Below are 21,486 nucleotides of genomic sequence, written 5' to 3'. Positions count from 1 at the left end.
ATGTGAACATTTATTTTGAAAGGATTATAGTGTTTGACTGACACGATTCTCTAGTACCGGAAGCTATATTCGGTTTTTGGTGACGCTGCATTAGATTGCAAGACATGGCCCAAACTAGTAAGACAATTCCTTCGTTATTTTTGACAACGTCCGTATATTTGTGTTGCTTGAGCCTTTTTTCTTCGTAAGATCTCCTTGTTATTGTATGCTTTTACCAGAAACTGCACGAGGGTTTCTGAATCCTTATGTGGGCTACATTGTTAGACAACGAGTGCCACGGACGGGGAAATGCTAAGGAGCTAAATGAATGAATCGGTCCTACACGATGGATGCGGAAGAAATTTTGATTCAAATTTTCAAATAAAACATTCCCTGCACTCTTGCATGCGGCTAACGAATCGCTACTGCCTTCTGTCCACAGGCTGGCTACGGGTGTTCCTCTTCGGCTTTGCTCTCGGAGCACAGGCACTCACACCGTCCCATTACCTCTCCCTGTCTGATGTGGCGAGGCTCCAGACCTTCCTCGGCCAGCACTTCACGGACCTCCAGTCCGCATACTACTCTATCGTCGGTCTGGCCAAGCTCGGAGCGGGTGTTGCCGACCAAGATGTGAGCGAGTGTTGGATTGTTTGTGAATATTCATAGCTCCACATAGCTGTTATTCAGAAATATCCCGGAAGCTAGGTTATCAATGAACCCTGGAATGTATAGTTTTACGTCAATAGCAGTTACATTTACACTGCTACAAAGATGGATCTCGCTAACGTTATACCCCATCAACCTCCGACGAGTATTTTTTTTATGTTTGCAGGAAGCATGCCAGTTCCTTAAGGCCCAGCTCGATCCAACAAGTGTGGACTCCCTCTTCTATGCTGCAGTGGCCAGTCAAGCCCTAGCAGGATGTGAGGTATGGCTTCACAAAATAACTTTATTTTGCAGATCATTCAATGTTTAAACTTTTTAACAGGGTTGTGTGTGTGTGGGTGTGTGTTTATCTCTATCCAAGTATGTGACCCAACTACAATCGGTAACTGGGTCACAGTAACGTAATGTTTGGAAAAAAAGAAATTGATGTTGCACCTCCATGGTTGACGAACCATTTGTGACGGTATGCCCACAATCTGAATGGATGTCTGTTTTGTCAATGTTTTGCTCCACATGATACTTTTGCTTCCTTTTAGATCCCATTGTCCAATGAAACCAGAGATATTCTCCTGGCGGCTGTGAGCGAGGACTCGACTGTGGCCCAGATCCACCATGCTGTGGGAGCCCTCACCTCTCTGGGCCTTCCACTGGCGTCCCAGGAGGTGGTTACCGCCCTCCGGGTGCGCATCAACAAGGAGGAGAATGTTGTGGCGTAAGCTCCCGTTTGGTTGCCTTTATCCCCATCTGGCATTTAATAATGGTGTTATCTGTTTCTAGGGTTGTAAGGCTATTTGGACTGGGTTTTAAGAATCCAAATGACCTGCAAACGAATATGGGGACAGAACTACATTCAAGATGTTTCTTAAATAAATACATAAACTTTAGTTTGGCACCAAGTAGTAGTTCTATGTTTTCATGTTTCATCCATTGCCCACCAGGTTGAATTTGACTATTGCAAGTCTTAAATTAATATTATTAAAGGTAATTATAATTCTTGTAGGGTTAATTGTTATATTTGATGCTTATACCTGTGTAGTAGAGGCATCTCCATTCATGTTTATTTTATATCATTTATTGTCCAATATTTAAGGATCAATCATCTATATACTACTATAATAATATCCTTCTACTCAAACCTTGTGTTCCCAGCATTACCTTGGCCCTGCAGACTGCTGCCCGCCTCTCCCAACAGGCTGAGCTGGGGGGATTTGTGGAAGAAATCGAAGTGAGTACTGCAGCAATTAATCCACCAAGTGGTGCTGTCGTGCCATTCAGCAATTAATAGAGTAAAGTAAAAATTCTGACAATGTTTTCATGTTATTCCGATAAAGTCATCTAATCGTTATTTAGCATTTAACTAATTTTCTTGTTCTCTTTCTTTAAGGATCTGACGGCTCGTTTGGACGATCTGGGGGGCCTTTACCTGCAGTTCGAGGAGGGGCTCGAGGCCACTGCCGACTTTGTGGTGGCCGCCTACGGCTTGTCCGACCACTTGGACGTGGAGCCTCCCTTGAAAGAGGTATCATCCGGTTAACACGGCAGCATGTGAAATCAGATGGTAAGGTCCTCCCGTGTCAGACTTCTGACTGAGCATACCTCCTTCCTCCCCGAACACAGGAGCAGGTCATCCAGCTGGTGAACTCCATCTTCAGTAAGAAGTCCTGGGACTCTATGTCGGAGGCCTTCAGCGTGGCGGGTGCCGCCGTCGCCCTCTCCAGCAACCGCTTCCATGTGCCGGTGGTTGTGAGAGCCGAGGGCCCGGCCACTGTGTCCCACAGCAAGCCCACCCTGCAGGTACGCCCTGCCAACCATCCACTGTCATGCATGAGCTCATCTGCTCGGTTAGCAAATGCTTCTTTCTCCAGAGTTACGTTACAACTGAGGCTGAGAACAACCTAAGCATTTGATAAAAAATTGGCGTAGAATGAATAAAAATCGGAACAACTCTGTGTCTGAAACGACTTGTGGACCGCGAGCACTAGTTAAAACAAAAACAACAAATATATTGTTGTCAATTTGTTATTATTGGTGGTAGTTAGTAGTCCAAACACGTAATTTCAAGTTTTTAATATTTGCCCAACCGATTAATCAGAAGAGGAAAATGAAGTCCATTCATAGTGCGTATCTTTCACAGTGTGCAATGTAGCTGGTGGAGACCAAAAGGGTTGAATTGGTAAAACCAACGAAGAACAACCAACAGGGCTCCAGAGTGCGCCTAATTTGGGAGCACATGCGCCTAGAATTCGGGGTAGTGCGACCAAATATTTTATTTGGGCGCACCGGTGCGACTGAAAATGTATCTGGTATAATTATTATTATTTATTTTTTTACAGAGCAGTCTATTCATAATATTGTAATAACCACGGAAGAGGCAGTCAATGAAGTATTGATTAGGCAGTGAATGAAGTATTGATTAGGTCTTGCGTGTTCCAAACACGCAAGACCGGTAACAATAGAAACGCCGGTAAACAAACCCGCGAAGCCCAATCCAGGGGCCTGTACTACGAAGCTCGATTAGAGGGTTAGCGAGGTATGTTGAGCTGAAAGCCTGGGTTAGCTGTACCATGAAAGTCGATCTCTTTAAGCGTTGCTGTATCACCATGGTGACTTACGCTCGCAACCAAACCTGGTCGGGAGCAGCTTTTCAGCGAGTCTACCCGGAGATCGGCTACTTATATCGGCGTGCGCAGCTTCCTAGCCCCTCCTCCGATAATGGCGTCACCATTTGTGGGTGTTCCCATGGACCTCGACGCACTTATCGTACAGGCGTCTCTCCGGAGACAGAGGGTGTTTCGGGACAGAACCGATCCCTTGGCATTGTCTGACGATATTCTTTATGAGAGATACAGATTCGGCATTTATTTAATGTTCAAGATATTATTAATCAATGGCGTAAATATCGACGGTGCAACCGGTGCAGCTGCCCAGGTTGCCCCCCCCCCGCCCCCCCCCGTCAACAACTCAGCGCAAGGCAGGCACGGTCCAACCCCCCCCCCCCCCTCAACAACTCAAAACTTGGGTGCACCATAAATACGTGCTGGTGCACCCAAATTAAAAATTTAGTCGCACCAATGCACCCAAGGAAAAAGTTAGTCTGGAGCCCTGACCAATCACGTCAGGGGTTTTCGTATCGGTACGACTTCGACTCGGTTACGGCAGAGCTTCAATGCAACCTGTCCATACATACAGCACAGGGTATGTAAAGTATGAAATTAGGCGTACTAGTAGTACATAATATTTGCATCTGAGACAGACGGTACATCTCAACATAATAGTGGCAACCGAGGCAGTAGCACATCTCCACAAAGTGCATTCTGACTGAAGCTTGTGAATCAGTAGATTGATCCCACATCGAGGCACAACCCATACAAGTCATTTTCACAGAGCTGTGGTTTGTGTTCTCTAGAGAACATGCCCTGACGTTGACCCTGTTTGTGTGTTTTTTCCTCAACAGCTCCTGATCACCGACGTCCTGTCTCAGCCCATGGGGGCTGCCAGCGTGCTGGTGGAGAGCGCCACTGCCCTGGCCACCAAGAGCGTCGTCCTCAGCCAGACCCCGTTCACCCTCAGAGAGTACGTTATATAGGAGCCTGGTTATCGCTGTCCGGGGGCCTAAGATATAAGGGGCTACCTTCTCTCCAACAAAGTAACTTGGATAGGAGCCTCATTTTCCATCGGTGCAGTACCAGTTGTTTGCCCATCTCACTCTAAAGGTCTTGTAGGGGCAGTGCTGGAGTTGTACCATACAAGTCTTCCACCTCATTGTTTCTCACTTGTTTTCCCCCCTTAGTGGTCTATTTGAGCTGAACTTCATGTCCAGCCAGCCGGCAAGTGGCTACTACCAGTTCACCGTTGCTGTGACCGGAGACAGCCGACTAGTAGCCAATCACGTTGAGGTAAGCTGAGAAGTGTGTCAAATTCACCGGCTTGCAACAAACTACATAGACTCTATAGAAAGTTTTAGAAAGTAAAGGCCCAGGAATGCTTTTTATGAAAAATATTGTTCAGATGCGTACTCAGTGTTTAGTTGATCAGGGGCTCAGCACAAAATAGGGTCAGTCTGAAAATTAAAATGATTGGTATTGATATGTGTGTGGTATGCATTTGAGAAAGAAAAATTTGAAGTTACTAAAGAGTCATAAAGACGGCGAAAATGGCACTAAAGATACGAGTGCAAAAATATACAGGCTAAACTATGTTCAATGCTTCACTCTTTCTGGTTATGTGTGGTTGAATTACCTATTTTGACTTTTACCTTTTCTTATACATGGTGGTATCGATATGTTGTCGGTAGGGCCCGACCGATATTGGTTTTTGAGTGCCGATGCCGATTATTTTCAGAGAAAAATTACGATTACGTTTAATCGGCCGATTAAAAAGAAAGAAGCATATAAAACGTCGTTTCTGATACCTTAAATATACTTTAAACACTTGACGAATATGTGAATTGAATGCAGAACCTTTGAGTGTTTTAGAATACATTTACAGTCAAAAATTTGTGTAATGTAAAATGTAAAATAAATAACTAACTCCCAATGTGCTGCGCTCGTGAGCAGTGACTAACACGTGCGGGCTGAGCAGTATGGTCTCACTGTTAGAGTCTACAGTATAACAAATTAACATGGCCTGGGACCTAAAGAAAAACGGGCACAACATGCTCAAACAACGCGTCTTGTGTACATTGGTTAGGTGAGCGCGCAGCTGCCTGAGCGAGCGTGCTTTCATGTTGTACGGTAAAATTCAATCTCCTCTTTTTTTACTCCAGCTAAAGTTGTTAGTTAGCAAGGCGAGTAGGAGCGCAATCTGCAGGATACTAAGCGCAATAACATTTAAAAAAATAAAAATAAATAATAATAATAATCGGTTGTAATCGGCGTCTTTTTGGCCGATGCCGATTATTTTCAAAAAGGCTATAATCGGCCGATTAAATCGGCAGGCCGATGAATCGGTCGGGTCCTAGTTGTCGGTACTGAGGCAGGTTGTTTAGAGTTATGCAAATTAAAATTTGATTGTGGGTGTCACTGGTTAGCTTTGAAATGTTCTAGTCCACAGCAATTATGGATTCATGTTCACTTCTAACTTAATTTTGCGGGATGTGGTTTTTATTGTGGTGGGGGGGCTTACAGACCCTCCAGGATTTCGTGATGTTGTGGTTTGCAACTTCAACGCAACATCAACCAATCACCGCAAATTCAGGGCGGTGTCGCAATTTTAACCAACCCCCACAGCTTTCCCGCAAATATGATCAGTGGCGTTGTCTTGAACTGACGTCAACAAACTACCTTCCGCCTTACTTCTGTGTTTACTACTTCAAGCATTCATGCTGCATGTGCGCGTCCAACGTTTCACACTTGTCGAGCAAAATAACTGCGGAAGATCGCGAAATGGGGTCGGCTTAGCTCAGGAAGCAGTTGTCTTGAAAACCGAAAGGTTGCTAGTTCAATCCCCAGCTCCTCCTAGCTGAGTGTTGATGTGTCCCTGAGCAAGACACTTGACCCTAACTGCTCCTGAGCTGGCTGGCTGGCGCCTTGCATGGTTGACTCTGCCGTCGGTGTGTCAATGTGTGTATTAAACGCTTTGGATAAAAGCGTCTACTAGATGCCCTAATTGTAAATTGTAAAAGCACTATCCTGGTATTCTACATGAAAGCGGGGGAAAATTATTTTGCACTGCATGCAATATTGTGGGGGAACATAAGCGGAAATCTTCCATTGATAAGCATTTTGCCACCGCGAAACATAACTACAGAACTGCAGGCAGGACCTCAGACGACGAGGCAGATCACTATGACACAGGCTTTGGCATCCAAGTCAATTGCTAGCGCAGAAAGAATCAAAAAACAATTATTCATAGGACCATTTCTCAGTATTTTTGATCTTTTAATTAATGTTTTTTTCAGCAATAACTTAATATTTAACAACAGGAAAATCACAAATTCATCGCAAATTTCACTTCCTCTCACATTGTAATCGCAACAAAAACATTAAAAACACCGCAACTTTTTGAAAAAGCTCACGCAACATCAGGCATTTTAGGCCTCAACAATCTCAAAAAAGGCTTTAGCTCTAGCCAATTCACTTTGCCGGCCATTTAGGTCCGGTCCATCCTACACTTCTTGTTTTTACTTCACCTCCGTGAACTTGTATTTGTATTTCTCCCATCTTTCCTCCCCTGCAGCTTAAAGTGAAGGTGTCTACAGAGGTGGCCATTACAAACATGGACCTGTCCATTGTGGATAAGGACCAGAGCATTGGCACAAAGACCAGCAGGTAAAAACTAGTCAAAGTATGAGAAATGTGAATAAGCTTAATTTGAACAAATACAATCTGCCTAACCAAGTACGTTGTTGTATGTAATGCAATGCTTAGGAATTACGTCTTGGGCCTTAAATAATTTGGAGGGATTCACCTATTGGTTTAATATATTTCCTTTTTTGAACTCTCTTATAATCCAGGGTGGAATTCCCCTCTAAGTCCAAGGACTCCTTCACGGCCGACAGCCACCAGAACTTCGCCATGGCCTTCCAGCTGGTTGATGTGAACACTGGGGTGGAACTTACCCCTCATCAGGTGGGTTCTCTCGTGTGGGACTGTCTATGCTTTATGCTCTTCCTGAAACATGGGCAGAAATCAGAGCATCTCTTTGTACAAATGTAATTGGGTAAATTGTGTCTTCTCGAAGCTGACGTTTTGGTCTTTTATTATTCTCCAGACTTTCGTCCGACTGCTGAACCAGAAGACGGGGCAGGAGGTCGTGTTTGTGGCAGAGCCGGACAGCAAGAACCTCTACAAGTTTGAGTTGGACATGGTTGAGCGCAAGTCTGAGTTTGACTCCATGTCGGGCACCTACTCCCTGCACCTCATGGTGGGAGACGCCACTCTGGAGAACCCAATTCTGTGGCACGTGGTGAGCACTCCTGACACGGGATCTCGGTTGATTTTGAGGCTGCTACTGCATCCCTATTGAGCTCTGGTTCGTTGGAAGAGTCAGGCCCGCTTGGAATCCAATGATGTTTCACAACCAGCGACTCCCATCTTTGTTCAATTCTCGTAGCTGTTTAAGCCCGTAAAGCCTTGACATGCACTTAACGCTAGCCCTCTGTCCGTCCAACCAGGCCGATGTTATCCTGAAGTTCCTGGACGAGGAGGCCCCGGCTGTCATCCAGCCCAAGACCCTCTACATCCCCAAGCCAGAGATCCAGGTAACACTCCGTCAGGGTGTGCCTGCGAGCGGATTTGCTTGTTGCCTGGAACGACTAGGAAGCTTCCAGGCCTTGACGTACGTTTGATCTCCTAACCCCCGTCCCCTTCCATGTGCAGCACCTGTTCAGGGAGCCTGAGAAGAAGCCTCCCACTGTGGTCTCCAATGCCTTCACAGCCCTCATCCTCTCTCCCTTCCTCCTGCTGCTTATTCTGGTAAGCCCTTCCCTATCCCTTGCTATGTAAACTGATTTATTTTTAAATGGTTGCACATTTGTGCACGATATTCTTGTAGGATTCCTTTAATTTTGATTATTTGTCTGTACAGTGACACATGTAAATGTTGGCTTGTTTGTTTTTATTGATAATTTGCTCTTGTTCTAAGAAAAGCTCTTAAACCGAGCCGCGAAGACAAGGTCATCGTCCATAAATGAGTCCTCATTGACTCCTGTTATTTGACAATAGCAGACTCAATGTTTTATTTAAAAAATGAACCCCGGCCTGGGGGTGGAGTGGTGAATAAAAGACAAGACAACAATGCAATTTCTTTTTTTGTATGCTTTTGTTATGCTGCTTCAGTCTGAAAACAACATTCTGCTTTTGTCTCCCACTCTTTCTCAACCCCCTATGTCTGTCTGTCTGTCTCTCTCCTTTTGTGTCTGTGTAGTGGATGAAGCTGGGGGCCAACATCTCCAACTTCACCATGTCCCCCAGCGCCGTGCTCTTCCACATCGGACACGCAGGTGAGACCTCGACGCTCCACAAATTAATCGGTTGCATAACCTCAATTTCACCCCCTATTGTTGAGGCCAGCAATATTATTAAAACCAAAACGGCTCCTTTGTTTGGTATTTATGGAACTCATTGTTCACTCCATGTATTTATATTTGGAGGTATTGGTGTTTATTTTTACACTGTTGTTTATCAAAAGTTGCACTCCCTTACACTCTCATTTGTGATGATACATTTATTTCCAACGATTTTGTGCTCGGCCTTGATAAGGCAAATGGTTGACGACAAAGTCTTTGAATAGGGCGCTGGTGTTGGTCTGCGACCAATCGCCTTCCCTACGTGTATCGAAGGCACAAATACCAAACATCAATTTCCTATACGACTCTCCAATATCATACACGGAGCTAGAAAAGTATAGTAAGAATCTTAGATATACATGTTTACAATAAATGGCTAGATTACTGTTAAATGCATGCCCCAAAGGCTAGACTGCATGCTCAAAAAGTTACAATCCCAAATATATTTTGGGTTAAGATTCTTACTATACAGACTAGAGTACTATATTCAGAACCTAATTTAGATGGCTTCTTGATCTCCTCATCCCACTGCTAAACACATTTATAACGAAATAGCTGTGTTCTACTGTACTGTCTATTGTTATGTGTGTATGGCACAGTCCTAATAAATTGCTCTCATTTTCCATCAATACAGACCTTGTTCTGTTCCCTTGTATAAATCTAAAGGTGGAATATACTGATGATTCCATGGTTGTTGTCTTTATCCTGCAGCCATGCTGGGCCTTATGTACGTGTACTGGACCCACCTCGACATGTTCCAGACCCTCAAGTACCTGGCCATCATCGGCAGTCTCACCTTCCTCGCAGGCAACCGAATGCTGGCCCAGAAAGCAGTAAAGAGGTAGGCGATTCTGAAACACCCCCTTCCTCAGCCAGCTCAGGCTAGTGGAACCCTTGTAGATGGCAGCCCTTGACCACAGAAAGAAAGCCCGCCGCATCAGCCCCTCCTCACGGTTCGCTGGTCGGCAAATAGGGGCTGGAAGTTCAATGGTGGTCCTCTGAGCTGAAGGGCTCTAGACCACAGTAGCAGTGCCCCCCCCCCCCCCCCCCCCCCCGCCCTTGACACACAAGTGCAGCTCTTTACACCTGTGAGTGGGGGCCCCGCCATGGGCCCGGGAGAAAAGCTACTTCTGACGGAGAGGTGGTTTTGCTTAGGGCCCTCAAAAGGCTAACGGGGCAATTTTTGGTAGCTGAAGACGCAAATACTTCACAGCTCGACACACAAAAAGAGTTACGGTCTACCCTTACTTGAGTTCTCCTTGAATTACCCCCGATTGGCCGACATGACCGTTTCTCTCTTCTCTCTCTCTCCCTCCCTGCTTGTGTTTAGTAGCGTGTAATTACAACCTGTTCCTCTGTCTCTTTCAACATCTGCTTACTTTACTCTAAATCTCTCCTTTACTCTTTCAGGATTGCCGCTGAGCAAAGTAGTAGATTGGCAAAGTATAGGAGCCTTCGTTAATGGCCACCTTTGTAACAAAATGGATGGTCCTCAAGGCTAAAGTAAGGGCATCCTTATGGATTTGAATCCCAGTGCATCTCCATCCTTAGCCGGCAGAATGCATGGCTGCTCATTCACTGTGTGATTCTTTATTGTTCGCATTACATGCACTTGACCCTCCCTCCTTCCTCCTCATTTTCCTGGTCCCCCCCATATCATCTTGCTGCAGTTCTAACTTGAGTTCTACTAATCGCTCCATGGATGTATCCCAAAGTGTTGTCTGTGTGCCATACTGGGGCTGTGTGTATTCTATGTTACTGGCTGTTGCTAAATTTATTTGCAGTTTCCAGTTTGCCATAGTATTCCTAATCATTATGCAAAGACTTTTTTTGCATTCATTTTTTCATGAAGGAATACAATGCTATGTTGCACACAGAATTGCATGCGAATGCCCATTGGTCAAATGATGGACTTATTAAGACAGACGATAATTGACTGTGCCTGAACTTGTGTTTTTCTCTTACAGAATGGAGAAGAAATGAGGACACACAATTTTTAGAAGATCCTGAGATAATTTCCCCCGAGGACACGCATACAATTAGACAAAAAAGGCCCTGGTATTTCTTTAAACAAAATTATGATTTTGAAAATGCAGTTTATTTTTTTCTTCATTTTATTCCCCCAAAATGATTGAAAATGAGATGAGTGTATCCGGGGGAGGGGAACGTTTTTTTAAACAATGTTTCTACTGAGGGCTGGAAAAGCTACCAATGGCTGCACTTCATGCCCCTGTTTTTTGTTCTTGTGTGTCCAAAATGCCAGTGTCTGCTAATCAATCTGTGGTCAATGTGGTATCCCCGTAGGAATTGGGTTGCATTTCTCTGGTGGTTGTTGGTTCGATATTTCTTTTGTTGTACATTCCTGTTTCTGATGGCTGAATTGGTCCACCTGGTCTTGTAAAAAAAAGAAGAAAAGCTTGGTTTGGTCTACAGCTGTAATCGTACCAACGTAGCACTGACACATTCGTTATTTGTAGCCATTGAAACCAACTATTTGAAAGCTAGCTGTCGAAAGTCAATGAATTGTGGATTCATAAGCAATTTCAAGAAACTAGGTGTTTTTGTAAAGAAAAATATGGAATTAAAAAAATGTAAAAAAATTATTTGACTTCATCGTTCTTAAGTGTGCGTTGCAAAGATCCTTTTTTGCTTCATGGCTTTAATGGGGAAATATTTTTTTATAATTTGTAAGGAACATTTAAAATATCCCAAGAAATCAAAGCAATCCTTTAAAAAAAAAAAAAAAAAAGAAGAGGCTGAATGTACTTGGGTAGCTTGGGTTACCACATTCTCAACACACTTATTAATAATCAACGTCAAAGATCTGATACGAAGGCTGTCTTGTTGAAACATGGTTTGGGTTTAAAAACAAAAGTATGCTTAAAGTCAAAGCAAAAGAAAGAGGTTGATGCAGGTGTTTGAGTGTGTATGGCTGGCAGGCTTTGTGGCGTTGGTCACCTTCTGTTGTACTGCTCTATATGCCCGTCTGTGGAAGGTTGTGTGACCCTCTTCATAGTTCCTCTTAAAGATGCCCAACTGGTGTCTCTTCACAAAGTCCACACTTTCATTTCTGAAAAATAAAGACGTCTTGTTGCTTGCATCGCTCAAGACATAGAAAAATCCTTTGTGATTACCACTATTTTCGATTTAGTCCGATAAAGTAGTCTTTTACACAAAATTCTTTGAAGTGAGTGAATTTAGACATGTCATTAATTATTTATTGAATAGGCAGGTAGGGGTTATGGGAACTCAATGATATCTGCAGATTAGGCTGGTCCACAACATTGGGGATCAAACCCAGTACCTTTCAGCTGGAAGTCTAACACCCTATAGACACTATTCCAGCTCAATTTGTAGATTAATAACCAACAGTGACCTACTGTAGTCTTTTTCCCATAATGGTTTGAAGAAACCTCCTTGCGGAGATCTGTCCCAGAACCTTTCTGTAGCGGTTGGTGAAGACCGCATCTGCATGTCGCCCTGAGCTGAAATAACACATTCAGAAAGTACCTTTAAATGTAGGCAGTATAACTCGATCGTATCATTGGCAGGCAAAGGCTTTTGTAATGTAAGGACCAAACCGCTCTTTATTGGTATGCATATGCATCAACAATTCACATTTAAATAATTTAGCTAGACACTTTTATCGATATCGGCTTTGAGTGAATTCAGACACATGCCATTGATGAGCAGGATGGGGTTAGACATATCAAAAATGTAAATACATATTTTTATATTACAGCACTTCAAACAGTTTGCTTTAAGTGCTGTTTCAGTTTAGCAGTTTCAGGTTAATAAATTGTATGATTCATGCACTGTTTGTTATTTAAATTTTTGATTGCAATAATCACAGCTCACTTTGTATAAAAGCATCAGCTAAATGAATGTTATGTTAGTATGGTCAGGTAGGGTAGGGTACAGACATTGGGAATCAAACTATGTTTGAACCCTTGTTATTAAATGCCAGGAAGTTTACCAATGATGTGTCCCAATGTCCCGTGTGTGTCAACGTCATGTCTGTGTCATCACGGCTCTAATAGTGGGGTTTTTTAACTGACCGCAGCTCCACTGAAGTAGAAGGAGCTCCATCTTCCTCCAACAGTCTCAGTGGATCCTCTATGGAGGATGTCAACACAATGGAAGTGTCTCTCTGACCAAACCTGAAACAGAAACACGCAGTAAAACAATAAGGTGAATATTACACTAGGACACTTGGATTTCATTACTGACCTAGAATAGTAACAAGTTTTTTTGACAAATGAAAAAAATCGTGTAAATATATTAATTCTAAATGTTAAATAGACTATTGTCTTTTCTTTTGTGCTTAAATGCTTGTTTTCTTTGCTATTGACTGCTGGGGAAAATGAGGGGAATGGCTGATCCAACCCTTTTCAGTACAACAAGATTGAAAAGCATTGTACTGTGAAGAGCGTATATTTCTTTGTTAATCCTTATCGGTGCGCATACAATTAGGTTATTTTGTTATTGACATGTCAAAAGGTGGAATTCACTTGTTTTTTCCTCTTTTCAATTTACAGTTTAAAACTGTAATTATTGTCTGTCAGGCATGTGCAAGAGCATGTAGAGCTCTTTAATCAAAGCATGATAATGTTACTGTTTCAGTGATAACGTTTTTTAATAATTATGGCATGTGATCTTGCTGAAATCTACATATATATCATTTTCTCATGATGATCGTAATAATTAAATCAATAATAATATGATCAACAATAATAATAGTAAATATATAGATAATTGTTTCGATTAATATTGGTAGGCCTATTTATAATATTGATAATATTGCTATTGTTATTTTGTAAAGGGATACAATTTAGGTAAAATAAGGCACAAATTAATATTTGCATCAACATTAACGCATTTTCTCACAAATAAAGCAACATAAATGACTGACCTGAAAGATGGATATATCGCGGAACACGATAAGGACACGAACAGATAACAAAATAGCAGCATGGCATTTTTCCACATCATCAGGGGTCTTTCCGAAGAAGAGAGGACGACTGGATGAATGGACAGAGAAGTAAATACAAAGAATTACAAAACGCAAACCCGTTGCATCCACTGGGAATTAACTTCATACTGGTGGCAATAGGGTCTAAAAAGCAGTCCAAACCTAAAATCAAACACACACAAAAAACTAAAACTAAAACGGTTTAATGCCATTAAACCGAGAAATAATTCAAATATGTTTACATGTTTTTACTTAAATGGTATTATCTTTTGACTTGCAACATGGTGATGTGGTTAAAATTACCTCTGTGAAGTTCTCTGTGAATCCTGAAATCACCTGCAGTCCTTTCAGTATGTGATGCTCTCTCCTCTTCTCATCTCCAACTCTGTGTTCAGCAAGGACAGGACAGAGGACGCGCTGGAACAGTGTGTATCTTAATCTTTGCTCTGAATGGAAAGGCGGCATGGTCAGTTATACTGGACCTCTGAGTGCCAGTGACATCATAGGGAATTGCGGTCTTCTCTCTGTGCAGGTGTCAACATGATCTCTCTCTCTCGTCCACCCCCACCACTATATTTCTCCATGTCCCTCTCTGTGGTTTCTTACTTTCCCCCCACTCTTTCCACTTCATTTCTCCAATCTTCTGCCTACATTAGTAACAAAATACAACTATATAACTAGACTATAGTGTGTGGCTCTGGTTGTTATGATGTCCTCCTGTCCCGCTCGTTGTCACTCTCTTTTTAGTTTTTATTACCTGCATTGTTAAATTTAAGTTAAATAAAGATATAAAAAATAATAATAATCATATTTTAAACATAGATTTGTTTTTTTATATGTGAATACACCAAGTAGAAATCGTTGATTTCTTTAGTATCTATATTTATTTGTAATCTTTACTGTCCTATTAAAACATAGCGGTCTGCCTGTGGAACTAATCGACTCCAAGAAACTTTACTACCCGGTCGACTAGACGGTGCTCACCGGGGGGACATGTCTATCTGACGGACTTAAGGTTGGATGTGTATTCACACAAGCTGGGGCTGAATTGTCATTTATTTGTACCTTATTTTAAAAGCAAACTTGATATGAAAAATTAACCAGCTAGGAACGAGTGACGCCTCTGTCAACCAAGTCCACCATCAGGAATATAGACCAGCGAAACAAAACGTTTGCATAGATTCGGAGGCATCTGTTTGACTCTTGTCACCTAATCATTCTCCATACATTAGTCAATAATGGAGTGCTTAAAGAGATTAAGACCTTTGTTTCTCACTCCCCGACCGCTTTTACCATTTTATTTCACACAGCACTGTCTCTGTTCAAGGTCAGAGAACGTCAATAGGCCACAGAGTAAGAGGCCAACATTAGATACATTTAAAACCCAGTTGTCATCTGGTCCATCTTTTCAAGACTTTGTCAAAGGAATTGACGTCAGCAAAACACTCCTTGTTTCCGAGGAAGACGATGGGCCTCATGCATATCTGTCCGAGGACTTGGACATGGGAAATGACAGAAAAGGTTAGTTTCTATTTCTGGGACTGAACACATTTTGTTGGGCTCAAGTCAACACTTTGTCTAATGAGTGTGTTGTTATTACAGTCTGCTTTGAAACGTATGGCTGTCAAATGAATGTCAATGACACTGAGATAGCCTGGTCCGTTTTGCAAAAGAAGGGATACCATCGAACCAATGATCCATATGAGGTACACATTTTACATTTACATACTGAATCTTACATAATAATTGTATGTTGGCATTTTTAATTAAAGTACATTTTGTATGTATGTCAACAGGCTGATGTTGTCCTTCTTGTAACATGTTCTATCAGGTAAGATACCATGGGTACTCAAAATCAAAAGATTCCATTTGTTTCTTAAACAATCAAGCTGATCACATCAGAATATGACATGGACTCTTGCAATAATGAATTTTTTGAAATCCTCCTCCAAATATCACAACAGAAGATCTATCTCTTTCGTATTTCAGAGAAAAAGCTGAGCAAACCATCTGGAACCGACTGCAACAACTCACAGCCATGAAGAGAAAGCGCTTAAAGAACCGCACACCAATGAAAATTGGCATTTTAGGTAAAGCACTCAACCAATGACGTGTGTACCTAAAACGATCTAAAACGGAACAAAAAATATATGAACAAATAATGAATGGTTTGTGTCCACCAGGTTGCATGGCGGAGAGGTTGAAGACTGAACTCCTGGAGCGGGAGAAGCTGGTGGATGTTCTGGCGGGCCCTGATGCGTACCGGGACCTCCCGCGCCTGCTGACGTTGGCCGACAGCGGGCGCCAGGTCAGCAACGTCTTGCTCTCATTGGAGGAGACCTACGCCGACGTCATGCCCGTCCACCGCGGGCCTCAGGGATACAGTGCGTTTGTGTAAGCCATGCTTCGATACCTCCTCATACTGATATTTCTCCCATTTTGTCTTCACCTTAGTACAATATCTGGTGGGCTAGCTTATTCTTGAGACGTGAAACTTGGCAGGCCTGGGTAGGTTGATAGCTATTACTCAGATAAGCACCTTAAAAAATGGCCTAATTCAGGAACAGACTATGAGCGTTATCTAAATCATCCAAGGGGTGGTGCGTTGAAAGCTAGATAACAATATCTATATGTCCCAAATAATGAAGCCTATGCTCTGAAGGACACTGTACAACAGGGGTTGGACTAAACATTGATACGGCGATATATATCATTTCCCTTCTTCGTGTGATACATACGAGAATCAATACATTGCGCCAAATATCGATATTTTTATTTATTTATTTGATTTAATTTCTTTTTTTCAAGAAGAGTAACTGGAAAACTCAGTTTCGACCAAAACAAGCACTTTACCATTTCACAATCATTTTTAGTCACTCACAGTTAGACACAGTATCGTGTTGTATTGTCGATAGATGGATTATTGCAGAATTGCTTTATCATGAGATTATCGTATCGTGGGCCATCTATCGCATATCGTATTGTATCGCGAGGTACCCTGTGATCCCCACCCCTAATCTATAATATCGAAAGTGTAAATCTAAATGGTGTGCGTGACCTATTATATCTATAATTTTCTTAAACACTTGGTGGCCATATTGTCTATTTCCGCTATCTAAAGTCATGTACGTTTTGAAGATGTCCTTTGTTGAGTCTACATAACAAGTTCATTGATCCAGTTGCCAATCTCCCCAGATTGCTTGCATCTGTAATGGTCATTAAGTCGGGTTTACCCGCAGGTCTATCATGCGCGGCTGCGACAACATGTGCAGCTACTGCATCGTTCCCTTCACCCGTGGCAGAGAGAGGAGCAGGCCTTTGAGCTCCATTCTGGACGAGGTTCGCCTGCTGTCTGACCAGGCGAGTTTTGACCTCCTAACGCCAGTCGCCCTTCATAACTCTGGACTTCAAAGGGTCATGTGGGGCAGGCTGGCCAACATCCCTTCGTTTACCATATTGAGAAATTCCAAATAACAAAGTCAAATTCTGGTAATTCAAATAAGTAGTATATTGTGTTTCAATGACCTGATTGATTTCTAACCTTTCATTGCGTTCCTACATGTATGTCGGTGTGTGTTCGGTGGGCCAGGGCGTGAAGGAGGTGACCCTGCTGGGCCAGAACGTCAACAGCTACCGGGACACCTCGGAGGAGCAGCACCGTGGGCCAGACCCCACCCAGCTGAGCCGCGGCTTCCGGACCCTCTACCGCAGCAAGCAGGGCGGGCTGCGCTTCGCCGACCTGCTGGAGCGGGTGTCCCACATCGACGCTGACATGAGGATCAGGTTCACCTCCCCGCACCCCAAAGATTTTCCCGACGAGGTGGGCCCCGCGCACCTCCCCTTCCAGCGGGGGTCGAGGAGATATGCTGTGGTTGTGAGATCATTTGCTTGAGTTGTCGCTGATGTGGATTGCGACCATCTGAATTCATCCCCCCCCCCCCCATTTCCAATGACATAGAGGAAGCTATGGTGGCCTGTAAGGTGCCAGTAGGTACTTAAAAATGTCGTCGTCTACGTCGTCGTCTATACACTACAACCTTTGTGAGATAGTGAGATATAGGCCGACGATTTCACGGGACGATGCTTTGATGCTCCAATATTGTGTATTTGTTTCAGTGTTGCCTATTCCCTGCACGTAAAACTATTGATCAAGTGTAACAATGGGATGTTGACCAAAGATACGGAGGGACCCCTGACGGGGACAAGGGGACGATGAATATGCATCGTCACTGTGTTGCGCAGGTTCTGCAGCTCATTGCGGAGCGAGGGAACATCTGCAAGCAGATCCATCTCCCAGCACAGAGCGGCAGCAGCCAGGTGCTGAAGGCCATGCGGCGAGGGTGAGACATCGCCACGCTCACTACTCCTTCGCCTGAGCCCCGCCTAGTCTTTGAATCCAAGCTTACACTGGTTTCCTTTCCTCAATGTGCAGTTATACCAGAGAGGCCTACCTGGACCTGGTGGATAACATCAAGAGAATAGTCCCCGGTACAGCATGGGTCCTCTCTATTTTAAACTTTATCTTCTAATAATGATTGATTTACCATATCTTAGTATATATGTGAATCCACTGTTCACCTGGGCAGGTGTGAGCCTCAGCAGTGACTTCATTGCGGGCTTCTGCGGGGAGAAGGAGGAAGACCACCTGCAGACTCTGTCTCTCATCCGGGAGGTGGGCTACAATGTGGGCTTCCTGTTCGCCTACAGCATGAGGAAGGTGGGTGCCATGCACACTCATGCTGTTCATTATTGAGGGCAGGAAAGTGCAGTGGAAAGGGTGCTTACCATTCTTTTTAAGTTCCCCATTGAAGTCAGGATGGTCTGCTCAGAATCCGTATACTTTATTCATACAGGGGGAAATATAATAATAATAATAATACATTTAATTTAAAGGGCGCCTTTCAAGACACCCAAGGTCACCCCATATAATAGTTATGTTTGCATCTAAGCCTAAATGTTCTGGGTAATGTCTGAAGTTTGTCTGTGGGCATCTTTGACCAAGATGCCCCTACCTGTTTATAGAGGATGTCGGGAAGATTTGAGTGCAATTTGTTAGAATGCGTTGGCTATCCCTCAGCTACCAGTTATCATTTCTTTCAAAATCGAGCTCTCTTGCTCTATGCCGACTCTCAAATTATGCCCGAAGGAACTTTAACGAGAAAACACCCGCCGCATACATAAATCCTGCTAAAGGATCTTATCACTGCGTCCGTCTCCAGAAAACACACGCCTCCCACGCCCTCCAGGACGACGTCCCCAGTGAGGTGAAGCAGCGCCGGCTGGAGGAGCTCATCTCCGCCTTCAGGGAAGAGGCGGCAAAGGTCAACAGCGCCCTGGTGGGCACCACACAGCTCGTCCTGGTGGAGGGGGTGAGTACTGCAGCCGCAGCCCGCCTAACCATCACATGTAGGCCCGGCGGTCATAAGGGTGTCGATGGACGCCATTGTGTCATGACGTTAGACGGTGGATAGAAACACAGCCACATGGCACAGTGATGTCTATTTCTTTATGAAATGCCACCTTAAAACAAGTTATTATCTGCCATATTCATGCCGACATCTGGTGTTAGCCGATGTTTGTATCTTTGTTCAGGCTAGTAAGAGATCGGCCCAGGACTTGTGTGGCAGGAGCGACGGGAACGTGAAGGTGATTTTCCCCAGGGAGGGGAGGGACAGTTCTCTGGACTCTGGTATGGCCGAGGCCAAAGCTGGAGACTATGTACTAGTGAAGGTATGCTTCGCTCTCGGGTTCATTGCAGTAGAACTGTAACATGCTTGATATTCTCTTCTTGACATTTTTTTATTTGAGACTGTACGTAACTATTGAATGTCTCTTTTTACTGTTAATGTAGGTTATAATTAGATGGCACTTGTTTGTAATTGCTAGTGTTTTATCTTTTTTGCTTTGCCCTCTCTAGATAACGTCGGCAAACTCCCAGAGTCTGCGGGGCGTGCTCTGAGCCTCAGTTCTCTAAGTGACAACCCAGTACAACAGGATGAACTGATTGGCCAGCTCGACACAGAAGCTTCTAGAACCCTTGTCTAATATCCACACACACAAGATGTAGCCATTTATGACAAAATGTATTGTTGAAAGTAAATGTATTTAATGTAACTTATTGAAGCATTCATACATTTAAAGGAAAAATACTTTTGTTGGTGTTAATACCTGGATGTGTGCATTAAAAAACATAGGAAACTACAAATATGTGTCATAATTGAAACAAGCCCTGAAAGCATATCAAAGAAAGTGATTACAAACTTATAATGTAATGCTTATTGATCCCAGAACAAAATGTGAATTCAAGGTTTAATTTCTGCCTTGTTCTCGGACAGATGTCTGGAGTGATCTGTTGGTTTTCAGGAACCGTCATCCGGAAATCTGGAGGTCTGTCCCGATCAGTATGTAGCCCTGGACCCAAACACACAAAAGCAAGAGTTACCAAAGAGTGACGCAGCAGGCTAGTGCTCGCCCTGATCATGACGTCACATCCAGCACCTGGCACAGTGGCCAGCTTAGTCCAATCTCAGTTCTCATAGTAGCCGGGTGGGGGAACCGAATGTGGAAGGAATTTGGTAGTTAGTTCCCCCTCCCAGCCACATTCAAACAAGGGTGGCCGCTAGGTGACTATGCCCATGTTGTGCGGGGTCATGAGGGGTGGTGTGAAGGATTGGCTGGAGGTCGTCTGACCTTCAGGATTTGCAGCTGGGCGTTTTTCAGGTTGATTTTCCCCAGGCTGGGTAGAGGGAAGCCCTCCTTTAGTCGCACTGTGGAGGAAAACATTCAGTAATGGTCACTAATTAGTTAGTTTTTCTCAGGGTTTTAGGTTGTTTATCAAAACGCTCTCCCACACGTATGACATGCGTGTCAATTTATGTATACATTTACAAATCCTAGAAATATATACATATTTTTTTTAATTAATTGTAACTACATATGATGCATAAAATATAAAGCTGCTCATGAATGTAGAGATTGTAATGTAGCGTAGTTGACGTTCTCACCGTTAACTGTGGGTAACACCACCCACTTGAGGACTATTTGGAAGATGTTGCTAAGGGATCCGACCTATAGGGTTTACAGCTGGTTAATCACGATGTAAACGCACAGTTCACTGAAGTAGGCGCTTCACTGACTGTTAATTAGAGATAACATCTATTTGGGCATGACCAAAGCATTTTTAAATGTGTACTAGCAAGTACAATTAGTAAATGTATGCCTTTAGACTATTAAAGAGCAAAATGCCAACCAATCAAATAAGGAATACTTTTTTCCCAATTTGTCAAATGGCATATCTAGAATTTATAACTTGTAGGGTGAGGAGGGTTGCAGACTGCCTTGATTCATAGTTATATTCATACTGGGACCACCCATTATAGAGGCCTCAGATAATAAGCCTCAAAATGTCATTTATTTATCCATCCATCCGTCCACTTACCTTGAAGTCCCCAACGTAGCTTTTCCCCAGGGACATGTCCAACCTGTAAACATTGGAGATGGCAATAATATGATGCAATGTAATATGCGGCTGGTTTTGACTAGTTATAGGCTACCTCGTGGTTATATCATTGTATGTAGGCCTACTTACCGGTTTAAGGTGACCGCTCCCACCAGTTTATTCCCGACCACGTTGACACTTGCGCTGACACTAAAATCCTATTGCAGACAACACATGACAACACATTCCTGAAACACTGGTTTCTCTACCTTCCATATTTTCTAAAGCTAATTTTGTGGATTCCATAAAAGACAGACAGAAGTCCAGCAAGACTGGACTTCTGTTTAAGGACATCTGTGATATCACTTTTTTATGGTGGCCTTGTTTGGAATCCTGAGTCTCTTTAATACGACTAGGCCGTTT

The 21,486-nt window shown here is 43.3% G+C and overlaps 3 protein-coding genes and 1 long non-coding RNA gene across 5 annotated transcripts; 2 read left to right on the top strand and 2 right to left on the bottom strand.

The window, feature by feature from the left end:
- The first annotated feature begins 34 nt into the window (after positions 1-34).
- On the top strand, positions 35-10,684 carry rpn2 (ribophorin II). The gene is made up of 17 exons (XM_056605715.1): positions 35-117; positions 422-609; positions 812-907; positions 1,182-1,357; positions 1,795-1,870; positions 2,030-2,164; positions 2,263-2,439; positions 4,100-4,218; positions 4,436-4,541; positions 6,823-6,914; positions 7,100-7,214; positions 7,357-7,551; positions 7,760-7,846; positions 7,965-8,060; positions 8,512-8,587; positions 9,365-9,494; positions 10,621-10,684. Exons 1-17 carry the CDS (start codon positions 105-107, stop codon positions 10,634-10,636), a joined length of 1,893 nt encoding a protein of 630 aa, XP_056461690.1. The 5' UTR covers positions 35-104; the 3' UTR covers positions 10,637-10,684.
- Positions 10,685-11,539: 855 nt separating this feature from the next.
- Positions 11,540-14,179, bottom strand: ghrh (growth hormone releasing hormone). Its single transcript, XM_056606579.1, has 5 exons — positions 13,929-14,179; positions 13,566-13,674; positions 12,712-12,813; positions 12,034-12,138; positions 11,540-11,723 (listed from the first exon to the last, which is right to left on the bottom strand). Exons 2-5 carry the CDS (start codon positions 13,643-13,645, stop codon positions 11,540-11,542), a joined length of 471 nt encoding a protein of 156 aa, XP_056462554.1. The 5' UTR covers positions 13,646-13,674; positions 13,929-14,179.
- A 395-nt stretch (positions 14,180-14,574) lies between these two features.
- cdk5rap1 (CDK5 regulatory subunit associated protein 1) lies at positions 14,575-20,265 on the top strand. Of its 2 annotated transcripts, XM_056605153.1 has the most exons (14): positions 14,575-14,640; positions 14,936-15,146; positions 15,228-15,331; positions 15,422-15,456; positions 15,615-15,715; positions 15,809-16,019; positions 16,865-16,985; positions 17,215-17,445; positions 17,868-17,965; positions 18,058-18,113; positions 18,212-18,342; positions 18,845-18,994; positions 19,218-19,355; positions 19,543-20,265. In XM_056605153.1, exons 2-14 carry the CDS (start codon positions 15,128-15,130, stop codon positions 19,582-19,584), a joined length of 1,437 nt encoding a protein of 478 aa, XP_056461128.1. In that variant the 5' UTR covers positions 14,575-14,640; positions 14,936-15,127; the 3' UTR covers positions 19,585-20,265. The 2 variants fall into 2 exon arrangements, with proteins under 2 accessions (XP_056461128.1, XP_056461127.1); XM_056605152.1 differs by having other exon boundaries at positions 14,597-15,146.
- On the bottom strand, positions 18,805-21,474 carry LOC130401425 (uncharacterized). The gene is made up of 5 exons (XR_008903835.1): positions 21,214-21,474; positions 21,064-21,106; positions 20,630-20,693; positions 20,316-20,392; positions 18,805-20,036 (listed from the first exon to the last, which is right to left on the bottom strand). It is a non-coding gene; the product is annotated as an uncharacterized LOC130401425 (long non-coding RNA).
- Between the last annotated feature and the right edge of the window lie 12 nt (positions 21,475-21,486).

Source organism: Gadus chalcogrammus, chromosome 13 (genome assembly GCF_026213295.1).
Source record: "Gadus chalcogrammus isolate NIFS_2021 chromosome 13, NIFS_Gcha_1.0, whole genome shotgun sequence".
NCBI lineage: Eukaryota > Metazoa > Chordata > Actinopteri > Gadiformes > Gadidae > Gadus > Gadus chalcogrammus.
The sequence above is the reverse complement of the archived record's forward strand: the minus strand, read 5'-3'. Positions and strand labels throughout refer to the sequence as shown.